Source organism: Melopsittacus undulatus, chromosome 6, assembly GCF_012275295.1.
Source record: "Melopsittacus undulatus isolate bMelUnd1 chromosome 6, bMelUnd1.mat.Z, whole genome shotgun sequence".
Classification (NCBI taxonomy): Eukaryota; Metazoa; Chordata; class Aves; order Psittaciformes; family Psittaculidae; genus Melopsittacus; species Melopsittacus undulatus.
The window spans coordinates 6,105,748-6,122,189 of NC_047532.1; the positions used below are offsets into that span (position 1 = coordinate 6,105,748).

The 16,442-nt window shown below is 51.1% G+C and overlaps 1 protein-coding gene across 1 annotated transcript; it reads right to left on the reverse strand.

Annotated features, from left to right (window-relative positions):
* Positions 1 to 5,867: 5,867 nt before the first annotated feature.
* LOC101871560 (BTB/POZ domain-containing protein KCTD12) lies at positions 5,868 to 8,869 on the reverse strand. The gene is given in 3 exon segments (XM_034064378.1): positions 5,868 to 6,814; positions 6,816 to 7,253; positions 8,736 to 8,869. Coding segments are annotated over 2 exon segments (891 nt in total). The 5' UTR covers positions 7,230 to 7,253; positions 8,736 to 8,869; the 3' UTR covers positions 5,868 to 6,337.
* Between the last annotated feature and the right edge of the window lie 7,573 nt (positions 8,870 to 16,442).

Genomic DNA, 16,442 nt, shown 5'->3' on the forward strand with positions numbered 1-16,442 from the left:
TTACAGCCTCCTCCTGGAGCACCAGGGCCTCTCCAAAAGCCCTGTCTGGAGGGTGATCCCTGCTCCCAGGCTCATGGCCAGGCTCTGTGGTGACCTGTGGCTGTGTGCCCTGGAGCTGGCTGCCTGGGATGGCTCCACAGCAATGGAACATGCAGAAATCCCCAAGGTTGTGTGCAAGGCTCCCATGCCCTCCCATTGAGCTTTACTCTGGATTTCGTGTTCCCTTGCCTTAAATAAAGATTTTACATTCCCTTTCCTTGTTTTTAGAAACTCGCTCATTTATCCCAGTAATTCTGCTGCCTCTCCATTAGGGACTTCTCCTCCTGTCAAAGGTATCACTACCCATGGCAGGGGGGTTGGAAATACATGATCCTAAGATCCTTTCCAACCCTAGCTATTCTATGATCCTGTGATTCCCCCAGATTCAAGTGAAAGACAGGGACTTGCTGCAGGGTTTGTGGATGAAGCAGCTCTTTTTCAAGTCTCTGCTGCTTTTCCACTGTTAACAACAGAGCAACACTGCTGCCTGTCTCAAGGCACATCTGGCTCTGGTGCCTTGGCAAGCTCCAGGGATTGCCCTTGGCCTCTCTAATCCTGAGGGCTGCTTCAGTTTGGTCAGCTATGCTGGGGTGAAGGAGGAGCTGGTACACACAAAGTGCCACCCAAGGCAGGGGTGCAATGAATGCTCTACAGGTTCAAAACATAAGACCTGAGCACCTGAGCATCCTTGATCTTCCGGCTCTGCTCAGTATGCCCATCTGCCACCCCAGGGGACCTGTACATTAACCATGGAGCTGATGTGGAGCACTCCAGGGCTATCCAGCTCCTGCAGAGCTCAGTGGGATGCTGCCTATGGAGCTTGCACAGAGGGAGCCCACAGAGTCTGTTTGCTTGTGCAGTTTTGCTGCTGAAGGGCTGAGCTCACGCTCTGGACATGGGGAGGGGGATTCGAGGAGGTCTGATGTCCCCCAAACCCCATTCTCACACAACTGGCAAGATGCTAATAGCTGAAACACTGCTGGGTTAGAGCAAAACCAACCCACAGGTCCTTGAAGAAAAGGGAAGAAGGAGCTGTGTGAGGTTGCACAAACCTCTCTTGTTAAGAAATAGAGCTCAAAACAAGCTTGGCCTTGGGAGCAGCTTCCTCAGTGTTGAAGGGATGCAAACTGGGCTCATGGAGGGCTGCGAAACAGGCTGTGCATCCCATGGCTGTTCTCCCAGCCACGGTCCCTGGGGTGGGCACCAATGTGTTCACCACCAAGCTCTCCAAAAGACCCTAGGCAGAGAACTGAGCTGAGCTGCCATGGCCTGGGCATGCTGTGCCTCTCTCCTCTGCTGTGGTGGCTTTGGTAGGTTCTCCCATCAGGCATGGGTGGCATCAAATCAAGGACCACAGGTCTAGAGAAAGAGGATGCAAAATGCTCCTCTTCCCATAGCGATCCTCTAAACAGTGATGGGAGAGGACCACAGCAAGGCTCAGCCTCACTTGCTCCAATGATGAGGAGCACCAGGCCATTCCTGCCTGCTAACCCTGATCGACCTCTGCCAGAGCTCCCAAATTAATCCAGGAAGGCCGGACTTGTCCAGCTCTTCCACTAACACCAGCCAGGTGAATTGTGCTTCCCATTCAAATGCTCCTCTTCACACTGCTGGCAGGAGAGGCTTTTTGTGTCCCTGATTAGAGCTGCAAGAGAGGATGGCATTTGACAGCGTGCAGTAAAGAGCTGTGTTTATCCTCTATAATTGCTGCATGCTCCTCTGCCTCCTGCTGAACCTCATCATCCAATTTCTGAGCCTGGGAAACCATCGGGCTGAGCTGTGTTTTCCGTGCTCTGGAGTAGGCTGTAAACAGGAAGAAAATGTATTCCTGAAGGCAGATCTGTCCTGCTGCCCTGGGGTGTTGGGCCATGACCCCTGTAGGGTCACTTGAAGGATGCTGTTGGCAATGTGGGCTCTGCATCGCTGTGCATCCAGCCTGGAGAAGGGTAAGGAGGGAGAGGGAGCAGACATCTGGGATGCAGGGGCTGTGCATCAAATATGATTTAGATGAAATCCGGTTTAGCCTATTTGCAAGGACAGATTTCAGTCAGATATTGTACAGCTCTCCCAGAGGAGGGGGTGATGATTCCCAGCCACTGAGAACTAACTGAAACTGTGTTTAACTGCAGGAGCCTTTAAGAAAACCATCTGCACATCAGGAAGACCCCAAGTCACCTGCTTTAGCTCAAAACAAGCTGTCAGCACAGGCTGAACAACCTTCATTTGGCAAAGTGCTGCTGCTGGAGCAGCAAACACAAACACTGATTGCTCAGCTGTGCTTCCTCTCCTGCTCCTCCCCATGAATTAGCCCCACAGGTCTCTCCATGGCTGGCCAGAGCAGAGCAATGTCCTGTGTATTGTCTGACCTCCTGCACTTTGCAGCCAGCCCATGTCAGCTGCTAAACTGAGCCTGGAAGCTTGTTTAGTTAAACCCCTTCCTACAGCTTCTGCACCAAGAACTGGAGAACCCACATTCCTCCAATCATTCTTCTCAGTGGTGAATACCCATGCTGTTAAAGGTAGATTTGGGGGGTTATATTTCATATTAGAAGAGGTTGGTTCCAGCTTCCAGCTACTGTTGCTTCTACCATTATGGTGCTTAACTCCTTCACTATTAAACCACTACAAGCAAGTCTTTGTGGTGCACTGAGCAGCTTGGCCTTCTCCTGTCCATGGCAGGATGGGATTTCTAAGCTGGGAATTGGGTTTTCTGTCTCCCTTCCAGCCTTTTGCACCTTTTAGACCCCACAGCAACCTGCTTGCCCTCTTCCTGGTCTCCCAGTATCAATCTGCTCCATCCCTATTACATCTTAGGCAGAAGCTCTTCCCTGTGAGGGTGCTGAGGCGCTGGCACAGGGTGCCCAGAGAAGCTGTGGCTGCCCCATCCCTGGCAGTGTTCAAGGCCAGGTTGGACACAGGGGCTTGGAGCAGCTGCTCTAGTGGAAGGTGTCCCTGCCCGTGGCAGGGGTTGAAACTGGATGAGCTTTAAGGTCTCTTCTAACCCACACCAGTCTGGGATTCTAATTCCTATTGCTTCCTGACTGCTGGCAGCATGGGGAGAGCTCAGCTCCTGGGCAGGGCAAGACCAAAATGGGTCCCTTTAGAGAGGGGCTAAAAAGAGACTTAGGATATAAAATGTTTTCAGATGTTCTCTCAGGGTGGCAGAAGCGCCTGGTGCAGACAGATGGGAGGATGGGATTTGGCTTTTCCGCATGGGAAAAGCTCAGTGCCTGCACTTTCTTGTGCAGAATAAGACACCGAGCCAGTAACCAGCAATTTGTGGGCAGGGTGCTTGCCTGGGAACACAGTCCCAGCCCGTGTTCATGCTCTGCCTCACTTGAAAGAGGGATGTTATTTTGGGATGGGTGATTTCCTGGGGGTCTCTAAATGAGTTACATTTACCCCTCAGAAGGAAAACAAGCTTCAAAAGCTTAAAAACCTTTGTTTTAAAGCCTTTATTCCTTGGTTTCTGGGGAGCTTTGCAGTGAGACCAGCTGCCCTCCCAAGGAACACTTCCCCACGATGGTCCACACTCTTCTGTAAGGGACCTATTACCAGAATGAGACCCCTTTGGTCTCCTTCAAACCATCCTCAAGGCCAAGATAATAGGCAGTCTCCTGTCTGGGAGTCATATTGAATACCAGGTTGGAAGGGACCTCAAGGATCATCTGGTCCAGCCTTTCTCAGCAAAGCATGACCAAGCCTAGATGTCCCAGCACCTTGTCCAGCTCAATCTTAACAGTGCCTGACCCTGTGGAGCCATCACTTCCCTGGGGAGATGATTCCAGTGGCAGATTGTTCTCATGGTGAAGAATGTTCCTCTTGTGTTCAACTGGAATTTCCCCAGGAGTGACTTGTGCCCTTCACCCCTCTCCTTCACCACATGTGCCAACAGCAGGTGTGGTTGGGAGATGCCAAGGGAGGACCTCAAACAGATGCTTTTCCATGGCACCGTTTCTCCATATGTAGTCTTTCCTAAGGATCAAATCGATCAGGTTCTCTCTCTCTTTCCAGTACAAGAGATGGGCAAAGAAAAGAAACAACCCCAAATCGTTGTATTATTGTTAAGCCAGAGCTCAGCAGAAGCATTTTCTCGTGAAGTATTGGTTTTAATGGAGACCATCAAGCTCAAAGTAATTCCCAAGTAAACTCTTCTACTCTGGTCATATTTCACCTGGGGTATAAGGTTTAACAGCCCAGATCACATAACCTACAGATCAAAACCATCTCAGTGGTGACTGTGCCATTATGGTTTACCCCTCAGGAAAAATGCTTCCTCCAGTGAGATTGATTTTGCAGCCCAGTTCCAGAGGGGAAAAGTGAACATCAAACACCACATTTCTCACAAGGCAGAAACTTCTTCTCTCCAATCAGTCCTAATCAATAACAGGCAGAAAAGTCTCTAGTTAAAAAGAAGCCAAGAAGCCAACAGGACATGCACATCCCTTCTCCCTTTACTTAGAAGGTTTTGATTCTGCCCTTCAGCCTCTTTGTGCACAGAGCTCAAGTTCCCTTTTCTTTGCTTTTTTTAAGGCTGGTTGTCATTTCCTCTTCAAATGCTGTTGCAATGAGGAACAGGCCCTTATAAAAACACCATTTTTGCCTTCCCCTTCTCCAGGAGAAAGGGGTTATCTGGCTGTGATGGTTTTGCTTGCCCTGCATGCCAAAGGACTCCAACCCTCCAATCTCTTAACTGCACCCCAAATGGAAATGCCCCTTTGGGCAGCATCCATCCAGAGATGTGATCCTTCAGCTCCCTACACCAAGAGCTTCATAAGGGCTGCTCAGGAAGCAGAGCAGCAGGACTGGGGATTATATGGTACGTGTAAGGGAGCCCTGCTTGAGTGATGGGGATGAAGGCATCACCCAGGGCTGGTCTGCAGAGGGGTGGGTAACTCTGGACCCAACTGCTTGCACCAGCACTCTCACTGCATTGAGAGTCAGCCCCGCTGGGGTGGGAGTGAGGGTTCAAAGAGGAGGAGGGGAGTCAGACAACAGGGCTCCAGTGAGTTTGTCTTCCTTCCTTCTCTTTATTCATAACCATATACTACTGATCTAATGGAAGGTGTCCCTGTCCATGGCAGGGGGGTGGAACTACACAGTCTTAAGGTCCTTTCTAACCCAAACCACTCTATGAAACCACGTTCCTCATGCCCACATGCTGTAGTGCTGCTGGAGCAGCACCCTGGGTGCACACAGCACACCACCAGCACTGCTGCTTTTGCTTCTTGGCACACAAAGACATAGGTGAGTTGGTTTTGTTCTTTTATTACCCATTGTCCAGGCATGGTGAAGAAGCAGCAGCAGCCAGCCCATGGCCCAGGAGCAGGCCATGGAGAGCTCTGATTGCAGGGACCTTTAAGAGATTGCCCAAAAGGCAAAGGCTTTCATGTTAGGCAAAGATTCCCTTTAATCTGTGAAGTCACGGCTGCTGCTCACCAGAGCAATCCAGCCCCATCCCTCACATCACTATTGTATTCCAAAGGAAAGATGAAGGGACTTTTTTCTGACAGACCATCCAAAGTATAAGCAATTTACACCCTACAGCGTGTAAAGCCCTCCCCACTCCCCCCACCTCCCTCCACATATACATGAACAGAGCATCTATCTATCTATCCACCCTCTCCCTCCCCCAAAACACCCCCCCAAGGCATCCCAGAGCAGCAGCGATACTCCAGATCCCAACTGCAAACACAGGGTGAGCCTTTATCTAACCTTCCCCAGCACTGACAGTCTAAACACTAAGCTGCTTACATGGCTAATGGCAATATATCCATGCTGCGAGGCTGCATCTTTCCATCCTCCCCCCTCCCCTCCACCCTCCTCGCTGCTTCCCACTTTTTGCATGTCCTTAACCCAGTGTTTTCTCCCTTGAACCCATTGGCAGATCAAATACAGTGTACGCAGCATGTTCCTGGCGCACAGGGCACGAGAGCCAAGTTCAGTATCCAACACGGACAAGCTCATCCAGCTGCAGGAATCCCAGCCCAGAGCATGGTCTGGTGTATGCCCCCCTCCCACCCAAACAAGTACATAACAGTGTCCAAGTCCACACATCCAGGGAGGGTTGGGAGCTACAGGCAGCTACTGCAGAAGTCGGAGAGAGGGAAGAAGGTTGGTGGTCGACGGCTACAAGGGAGAGCTGGGCAGGTTCAACGTGGAGGAAGGAGGAGGGGAAAAACCCAAGAACAAACTCAAAAGGACGCTGGGATTCAGGGTTGGATGTCTACCTTCTAGGAAACAGGAGAGGAGAGGGAGAGTTGGTGTTTGGTGTGTGTGGGGTTGGGTGTTTTTGGTGTCACTCACGATAGAAAACATATTCGGTGTAAGAGGTCCAGATCCTGTCATCTGTCTGGTCATGGGCGAAGGCACAGGTGCCTGTGGAGTTGCAAGCCACCATGTGGAAGCCAGCATCGGCCAGTTTATCAAAGGCTTGCTCCAGGAAGGTGAATTTGAGGTAGTAGCGGGAGGTGTACCTCTCCGGGGGCCGGTCTGGGTCCCTGCTCTCATTCAAGGTATCCCCAAACACCTCCTTGGCCAGCGAGGTCTTGCCGCAGACCATGATCCGAGCCACCCTGCGGAACTTGGCATCCGTCTGGCTGTCCCTGCCCAGGGTGTATGAGCCCCGATAGCCGATGGTGATAAAACCTGCCCTGCGCCCATCGCTGCTGGCAGCACCCGTGCCGGTGGTGACGGCACCACCGGGGCCACCGGGCACAGCACTGGGGAGCGTGGTGCTGGCAGAGGTCAGGGTGCGGGTGGCATCCGCACTGGGGGGAGAGCTCCTCGGGGTCGCTTTGGCATGGGTCATCTCCCAGCGAGTTCTGCTTGCTGAGCTTGGGGGCCAGCATCTTCACCAGCTCCGGCAGCATGAAGTACTCTGCCTCTCGCTGCAGGCGGCTCCTCTCAGGGAAGTGGTCGGGCAGCACCAGCTGCTGGTCCCTCATGTAATCCAAGATGTAGCGGAAGAGGAACCCATCCCGATCCACAAAGAACCGTCCCTTGCTGTCCCGGGCCAGCGAGCGGATGTTCTTCTGGGTGAACATCTCCCAGAGGAGCGAGCCGGGCACACTGACCAGGGTAGGGTGTCGGGTGATGTACACTTGTCCACCCACATTGAGTTCAATGATCTCGGGGAAGGGGAAGTCCTCGCTGGGTTTGGCACAGCCTGTGTTGTCTGCCAGGGCCATAGTGAGCTACTGCTGCCTTCCCACCTGCAACAGAAAGCAGCAAGGTGTTAAGCCTGCCAACAAGCACAGCCTGCTTTCCACTGATCCCAAGCCAAGCACTTTATTTGGAGCAGCAAGCAGCACAGGATCAGGCTCCTGTCTCTCCAGGAGTCGGGAAGTCAGGTCTCCTCCTATTCCTCTTGGAATAGGCAGCAATCATTTCTAACGCTGCCTTCTCTCCCACAGCACAAGAAGGGAAGAGTGGTCCCACCAGTCAGCTCCTGGGGCTCAGCACCTTTGATGTGGAAGGCACAATGACGCTGATGTTAACAACAGGAAAGCCAGGGCTGTCACACCCCAGCTTTGAGTGGTGACCTGCCTGGCCCAGCATCCTGCTGAGCGTGCCAAGGGAGGACCGCATTACGGCACCGTGTCTCCTGCCAAGCTGGTGAGCTTGGAGAGGACTTCGTGGTCCATGCAAGGAGTACACACAGATCTGCCAGAAAAGCAACACTAGATACCACTATAAAGGACACAGTGACAGTGCCTTTTGGCACTCCTGCTCCATCCTGGCTCCTGGAAAGCACTTGGTAGAGACTTAAAGCCAAGTGGAGAGCAGGTGAGAGGTAGCAGAACATCTCCAAGGGGCTGGGACCAAGACAAACACTGTGCTGCTGGGTACAGCTCGGGCTAGATGCCGTATTTATACATTTCCAAAGGCAGGCTCCTTCTTAGCCATCTCTTGACAGTGCAAATCAGTGCTTACATAAACCTGGCTCATCAGACGGACTCTGGATCCAGCCTGGCCAAGCCATGCTCCATGCAGGGATGTTGGGGGATGATGGAGAGAAGGGGTTTCCCAATTGCCTTGCAGGGTTGGCCTTATGCTCTTCCCGATGTAGAATGTTAGGGCAGCCCTGGGAGTGCTGTGAAGTTGGCAGCAGCAGCCTGCACCCCCCCCGGATTGGTCCCACAGCCATGAAACACTAAGCCTTGCCCCATTCTTATGTCCTGTGTGGCTTCAGAGGAGCCCCACAAAAGGATCCTAATGCGAATTTCAAAGAGACTAAAGGGCAAAGTTTAACTCTGTGGGCACTTTTGGGTGGGGGGCTTGGGGGGGTAGAGAGCTGAGCCTGCATTTCATGGCCAAAAGCTGCCTCCCAGCTCATAGGGATGCTCAGGGTGAACCGTGTTTGAGCAAGGAGTGACTTGGACAAGCCAAGAAGAGACCTCACAAGGAGCCAGCGCGCTCCCAGCTTCCCAAACCCTCTCCCGCAGCGGCTTTTAGTCCCTTTTCCCGGTGCTCCCTGCTACAGCACAACCGGAGGGAGCCCGCCTGTGCCGGGAGCGCGTCTGATAGAGCCGGGTCCCTTTGTCACGGCTGCGGCCGGGATCCGACTCTGCAGCGGAGGGACACACACACAGGAACCCCCCCTCCGAGCGCTGCCGGGACCGGGGACCCTCGGGTCAGCCCCGACTCAGCCGGGGGACCCCGCTCCGCGTCCTGCCCCATTCCGCTCCCCTCACCTCCGCAGCGCAGGGCGGCCCGGGCCGGGCCGAACCGAACCGGTGCGATGTGATCCGTGCCGAGCCGAGCCGAGCCGAGCCTGTCCGATCGGTGCGGCCGCGGCCCGCTCCGTTCCCGTGCCGCTGCTCCGCTCCGCTCCGCTCTGCCCGCCCGGCCCTGGCGCTGCCGTTTTATTGTCCGGGCAGCCACCGAGCGCCCTCCCCCGCGGCCCCGGGCCCGCCTCGCCTCCTCCCCTCCGCTTCTCCCCCCCCCCGCCACCGCCTCTGTCACCCCGCACGCCCATCCCTGCATTAACCCGCATCGGGGAGGTCCGTGCTTCGGGATGGGGATTCCAGCGGTGCTCCCATCCATCCATCCGTCCATCCACCCTCCATCTATCCATCCATCCGTCCGTCCATCCATCTATCCATCCATCCATCCATTTCCCAGCAAGGCAGGATTTGCTCCTAATGCCATTTCCCTGCTGGGACAAAGCCCAACAACATCTCAATCCCCAGCAGCAGGTCCCGGGTACCTGCACCCCCAGAGCTGGCTGGCATTTCTCGTTTTGTTTCAGAATGCCAGTTTTCTGTAAAGACAAGAGAACACAGTGATTCCAAGGAGCATCCCAAGATTTGCCTGTTTCCTAAAAGTCTGGTGAAGGCAGCCCAAAATCCAGCTTCTTTGTCAGGGAAGCTGACCTGAGTTTCTGTATGAGCTTATTTACACATAACTGTCAGATGCAGTAAGGGCAGAACATAGAATTTCTGCTCCACCTGAAGACCAGATCCCACACTGAGTCTGGGAACTGAGATCCAAGGAATTCTTCTGTTTGGGTTTCTCATTGCTGGTTTCTTGCATCCCAGCAGTGTCACTGCACAGATGTGTGATACGGTCACCAGAAGTACACTTAGAGGTGGGATATCTCACTGAATAAATAGATGGGATGATTCTACACCTCTGAATAGTCAAGCTGGGATGCTGTTCCCTGGGTCTGTCAGTAGTGTGGAAGAATAAATCCATAGGTATAGAATAAATCATAGCTCCCAAAATCCCACCTTAGCGGAGGTGCCTGGAATTCAGCATCCTCCTATGAATTCAAGGTCTGTGATTATCAGTGGTGTGGATCAGGCCTCAAGGCTCACTTTTCACACTTCAAACCAGGCACTCTCCCATGTGCATATTTTTGTGGAATATATTTATGGGGGAAATAAAGAATGGGAGAATGTGCTTTGGGATTATAGAACAACAGAATTTGCTCCAAATTACAGAAATAGAGGTAAAAAAAAAGGAAGAAATAGGAAATGTTTTGACATCCTAACTTTCTTTACCTCAAGATTTTGTTTCACCTGCAAATGCTATAAATGGAGAGAAAAAGAAGTTGGAAGCTTGGAGAGCCAAGACATGAAATAAGGAACACTGTTTAAAAGGCTTTTGGATATGAACAAGTGTGAGCACGCAGATGCAAGTAACTGGCAGGCTGCTTGCAGGCAGTTGTGCTTGGCATTAAAACCTCCACTGAGGGCTCCAACTCCCTAAAGCACCCTGGTGTGCCTATGGAAAGGGTTGTCTACTTAATGTGGGGGCTCAACAAGGATTGAAAGTGATGGGTTTTATTTGCAGGAGCCCCCATGACTTGTGCTTCCCTCCCAGCACTGGTGCAATGAGGGAAAGGAAAGCTCGAGGGGTCAGTCTGGTGAATGTATTAGCTTTTGATTTCTAGAAGTACATTAAATTCCTCCTTTGTCCAGTCCCCTGTTATCCCCAAGTCTATCAGAAACGGATCTCTTTGAGACCTTACAGTGTTCCATTCAACTCAGCTGCCCAAGGAACTCAAACTATCTGTGGGAGGGCAGAGCAGAGGCACATGCTGTCTCGCACACAGCACATGCAAACGCATTCGTTTTGTTTCCTTAGGAAATGAGCCTAAAAATAACCTGAGCTTGATAATGCCTTTGGAAGGCTACAAAAGCAAGGCTTTAGTTGGAGACATCCCACAGAAAATGCTGTGCCCGTTGCCCTTGGGAAGGTGGTATTGCTGCATGGAGTGGGAGCTGCGAGGCTGGAGAGATGGGGACTGTATTTTAGGGTCAGTGGAGGGATGGGAGCTTTATTTTGGGGTCAGAAGAGGAATGGGGACCTTATTTTGGGGTCAGATGGAGTCTGTGCACCATCATGCACAGAGCGTTGGGATGGCAGCTTGGAACAGGCATGGAGAGAGGACGGCAGGAAGGATGCTGGTGCTGAGGTTTTGGGAAGCCCTGGAGGAAACATAGTTTGCCTGAGTTGCTCAAAGCAGGGGTCCAGGCATGCAGCAAATACATCAAGGTGGGTATTTACCCTGTGTCTGTGCCACTAGATCTGGTGTTACTAGATCCTGATCCACCATCACCTGTCCACCATCACCTGAAGCATCACTGCTCCCTTCCACAGCCCTTCCCACCCAAGTGAAAATGCACTGTGCTGCTTTAGTGCTTTGTCCTCCACATTATAAGACTCACATCAGTGCAAATATCTTCATGAGCTGAAGTGGAAAACATCCAGGCCACTGCTGACGTGTCTTGAGGCAGCTTGAAACGTGATCTGCAGAGAAGGGGAAGATGTTCAGCACCACAGAAGTAATGAGGGGGTCTGGAAATGCAGGAGAAATGCCAAGAGGTTTTATAAAGCAGCTTTACAAGTTCTTCCTTAAGAGAGTGAATTTGGGGCCCTCTCTGACTTCTAAAGGCCTTTATCAGCCACAGCAGTGGAACATGATTCATCCGTGTCACAAGAGAAGGGAGGAATGGGCTTAATGTGTGCGTGTGTTTGTGTCCACTCTGTTATTACACAGAATGTGGTCTGGTGATTGCAAGGAAGGAGCTGCACAACCTCCTGGCTGCTATTTCCAGCTCTTTGTGTTTGCTGAGCTTGGACAAAACTCACTTCACAGTGCATCGACCTCCTCATCCTCAGACTGTGGGATCCTGCCCTCTCTCCAGACACACTGAGCATCCCTAAAAGCCCCGTTGTGCTGCTCCAACACTCTTTATGCATTTTAAGGGTGGAAGGGCCATAAACTGAAGATAAGACAGATTTTTCCATTGCCTGACTTTTTCTCCTCCAAAAAGGGAAAAAATATAGTAATAAATCAGGTATGCACCCTGCTCTGACGATGATGTTGTGATACATCACGCTGCAAGGATGTTGTCACAGAGAAAGCGGTGCTGCTGCATCTGCTACATCAGTTTCTTATCTAGAGATAATGGAGAAATGCACATTGAAGGAGAAACATTTATTAGATTAAAAACCCCGTATTTCATGTGTGTCAGAAGGGTCCAGCACACAGAGGTTCCAACCCACTGTGCGACTGTTATGACTCATGAATGAGGGCTAAATGCAGGTATCTTTCATCCTTAAACAGAGCTGAGCTAGTCCTAAAAGGGCAGCAGAAGCACCGAGTGCAAGGCTCTGATGGGGCATTAGTTTAATACATTCAGGGTCTCATGGATGTATCATCATCAGTCAGTGGGAAAAAATCGCACTATACAGCATCCCTGTCCCACCCTTGTGCTTCCAGATCTGTCTCCTTCATCCCTATCTGCATTTCTCCTCTCTTCTTCCTCTAGCAGTGTTTCTTTCTGCTTTCCTCTTGCCATTCCCTCTCTATGAGTTACTTAAATCCCACTGTGAGGTTTTAGGGCATCAATGAGAATAGTGGAGGGTCAGAAAGGGTCTCCCCTCGAGTCACTGGTCCCACACAAGCTCCTGGATGCCCATAAGCCAGCAGCAAGCCCCTCCCAGCATCACTGAGATGTATCTATCCACTCATCACCTACTCCAGGAGCCATAGGTCTGCTGGTAGGCACAGACCAACATGCACACGTGAAGTTAACTACAAGTGACGAGGCTTTCATTGCTTCAAACACCTCTCTGCTCTCCCTGCTGAGGACTCGCTGTGTCTGAAGGAGCAGCCTGGAAACTCCAGCCACTGCCAGCTTCTATAAAAGGTGGTTAATCTGCTTGGTGAGGAGCTCAGGTGGCTTTGCAGCTCTGGGAATGGAGCAGGTAAGCAATCATATACATCTGACCCCACTATCGTGGTACTGTTGGAGACTTCAGGTTGGCATGTCAATAATTTACTTATACATCTTATCTGGCCCATTTTTAGCAGCATCTGCCAACTTGCACTACAGTTGTGGTGTCCTTTCTGTGACAGATAGGTTTGGACAAGGAAGGAAAAAGGCTATGCTTAATGGTGCACTTTAATTGCCTTTTCATTATGAAAGCTTAGATGTCCCTGCAGCAAAAATGGAGTTAGAAGTCAGAGACAGGATGAGGACTAGGCTGCAAACTCCTCTTGGAATGTGGGAGTTGCTGAGGATCAAGGTTTCGGTCTGGTGTCGTCACTAAAAGATGGGTTTTTAGGATCCTCTCGGACAGTGATGAAACCAGCATCATCACCACTGACTTCAGGGATGATGTATCAGAGATCCATCTCCATCCTGTGCACTATTTGCTAACAGTAACAAGAACATGCGTATCCACTGATCTCATTTCACCATCTGGACTCAGGAACTGGATGGCCACTTGGGAACTACTCATCCCTGAAGCAGAGATGTCTCATGCAGCCTTTTCTCCATGACCTCTTTCAAGCTGGTAACTTCTTCAAGCCATGGCACAGGACCAAAAAGGCCACTGCATTTGAGGTAATAACTGCCAGAGCAAAGCCCAGAAGGAAAGGAGGCTGGAGCAGGTTTAGAAATATACCACCATGTCTTCAATACTCAGAGAGAATGGGCTTAAAGAGTGGCCTGGCGTCTTCTGAAGAGCAGCAGAGCAGCTGTGAACAAGCAGGACATGGGCACACTGAGCACTCCCAGTGTTCCCTGCCTTGCCTCTCTCCATCACTCTAGAGGACTCTTCCCTCTCCACAGATGAATTCTCAGATCAAATTCTACCCTTGGTACAAGCTCATAACCCAGTTGCTGAAGCAGCTCCTGCGGCCTTTGCCTTCTCACAATCTCACTCCCCTGTGTTGGCAAAAGCAAACATCCTGCCTGCTGTGTTTCTAGGATGCGGATCATTGAGACACTGAGCTGGAAACAACCTGGGCTATAAAACTTGCCATGTACACTTAGATTTCCATACACAGAGGATATATTTAGGTGCTTTTCAGTAAGACCCAAGCTTGCCTCATGTACAGAGATGTGACAAGAAGATCTGAAGCCTAAACCGAGGTAGACAGCAGGTGGGTTGCAGGAGGAACCTGTGTCAGTCTCGTTGCAGACAGTCTGTTCCTTGAGCTCTGCCAGTGCAGCACCCCAGGGTGAAGGTGCCATCTGGCCTGGCAGAGCAGCCTGAGAATGGTGCTGGTGTACACAGAGGGAGACAGGAGGATCTGCTTCAGCAGTCATAGCAGTAAATCCAGGGTACCCCAAGCAAACTCTTGTGTCTGCCCTCCCCAGGCTGTCCCACAGATGGGAGGGCTTGCAACCTCAGTTTTCCATGTCTCCCAGCTTAGACAAGTTTCTAAGTGCTGTATGAATGCCACAGATGAGAGAAAGATCTTATATGCTCAACATGACACGAGGACATGCTGCAGATCACAAAAGGACAAGAGGAGCATTTTCTGAAGACCAAAAGGCTTGTGTTCAACCTGAGAGGCAAAGGAAATGGCTCCAAACTCCTGCCTTAGGAGGAGGGAAGACCAAGATGTTTCTGAGGTGTGCACGGGAATGCCCGAAAGACTCTTTGTCTATGTTCTACAGCCCTTTGAAAACAGGGCTGCAGCATCAAGCTCCATAGCTCTGGTCTGCCTGTGCCAGGAACACCATCCCTCACGTGCAAACAGCACTGCAGTGTTGTCAATCTGCCAGCAATGTAGGCTAGAAGAGTCCTCCAAGGTCACCCAATCCCAGCCTGTGCCATCACACCAGCCTCACCACACAGACCCTCTCCAGAATGTATGGTCAGGATTTAGCTCTTACTAAAAGCGATCCTGCTGAAAACCTTCTTATCTCCAGCCTGAATGTGTGCATGGCTTCTTCCTTCCACTTCTAATGCTACCACCATCATTTCACTCAGTTCCAGCCCTCTTGGCAGCACAGAGGGGATTTGCTGTCCCCTTTTCACAGATGTGGAGACTGAGGCACAAGAGCATCGGTGTGACTTTGCCAACCACGGGAGCCAAGGATCGGTTTTGGGAAGCACAGCCTTATCCAAGCACTATGTCAAGGAAACCTGTTGGCCTGTTCTCCTGGCATCGTGCCCTGGGTGCCTCATGTCTCCGAGTGCACCGGCAGTGCCAGCGCTTGGTGACAGACTTGGAAGAGACATTTCCCTGTGCTTTAAAGGGCGCTTGCAGCACGGCACCCACTGCTCCAGCCCAGCTGCTCAGATCCCAAATCCAGTCTGAGAAAGCTCTTCCCATGAGGCTGGTTTTGAAGACCAAGGACCCAGTTTTGAGCCAGATCCATGCAGGACTCCCAGGCATCCCAAAGGACTGCAGCATGGCACAGGGACAGAGCAATGGAAACTGCTGGGAAACACAACAGAGCTTTCCAAGTAGTCAGTTTAGCCTTTGAAAGTTGCCAGGACAGAGGAGGGGTCTGTAGGTGACAGTGAATGTGATGCCAGCAGCATCCTATGCATTCAGACCCTACCCTGAGTGACAGAATGGCATTTTCCATGCCCTTGGCATTTCCAAGCGTGCTAATCTGCTGCCGATCGATTGTGAGGAATGGAAACTGATTACAGGCTCTCAAGGGAGCTGCTTTGAAGCAGAATATCTGCCTCTGGCTGATTCCCCTCCAGCTTCTTCCCAGTTCAGCCTGGCCTTCAGACTCCTGATCTGAGCCTGCCACAACCTCTTCTTGATCCAAGATTTACTCTGCTCGAGTTACCACTGGTTTTCCAGGAGGATGTAGAGGGAGAGGCTAAAAGAGGACTGGTTTCCAGCTCCTGCAGGCTGGGACTGCTGGAGGAATCCTACTGGTCTATATAGAGTGGGAGCGAGCAAACCAGCTGAATTAAATTGGGCCAGCTCCTATCTGCTTCCCAGCTGACAGTAGAAGTCTATTCTTATATTCCCAGTTTAGCCTATGCCACGGATCTCTTTCTCTCTCCTCTTCCTCCTAGATAACATTAAATTAAATATATCTGTACAATCTATCAGAAAAAGAAATCTTAATAGCTAGCTGAGTGTGCTGAATTAATACTTATTAGTATTCATTATATTTATCATCTCCCTGCACTGGAACTACGAAAACATAGGGAAAAAAGTGGGATAACCCTCTTCCCAATTTGTGACCTGTGTTGGATCAAACCTTCCTCTCATCTCTGCATGTACTACACACAGTTCCAACTGCTGTGAAACCCAGGTGGGGACATACAGGCACAAAAAGACCATGAACAGCTTGAGAGAGGTTTTTGGACAGGCACTGAGCTGCTGGGACAAACCTGTTTGCCCTGCGTGGGCTCTTCCACAGGAGCGTTCAAAGGAAGAGCTTTTACAAACGTGTTTTGTTGTTGGCTTTGATTTTGCCTTTGAAGGGGTTCCTATGGCTGAGCTCACTTGTTGGGCTCTAAACACTGAACTGCAGGTCAAGGTACACAAGGTTTGTTGTGTATTTCCTTCTTTATCACCCTTCTAAAATCATTCTCCCAGCACCACACAGCCCAAGCCGGGAGAATGTCTGCATCTCCCCTGAATCTCCCATCCCTTCCACTCCTGTGCTTCAACCCTG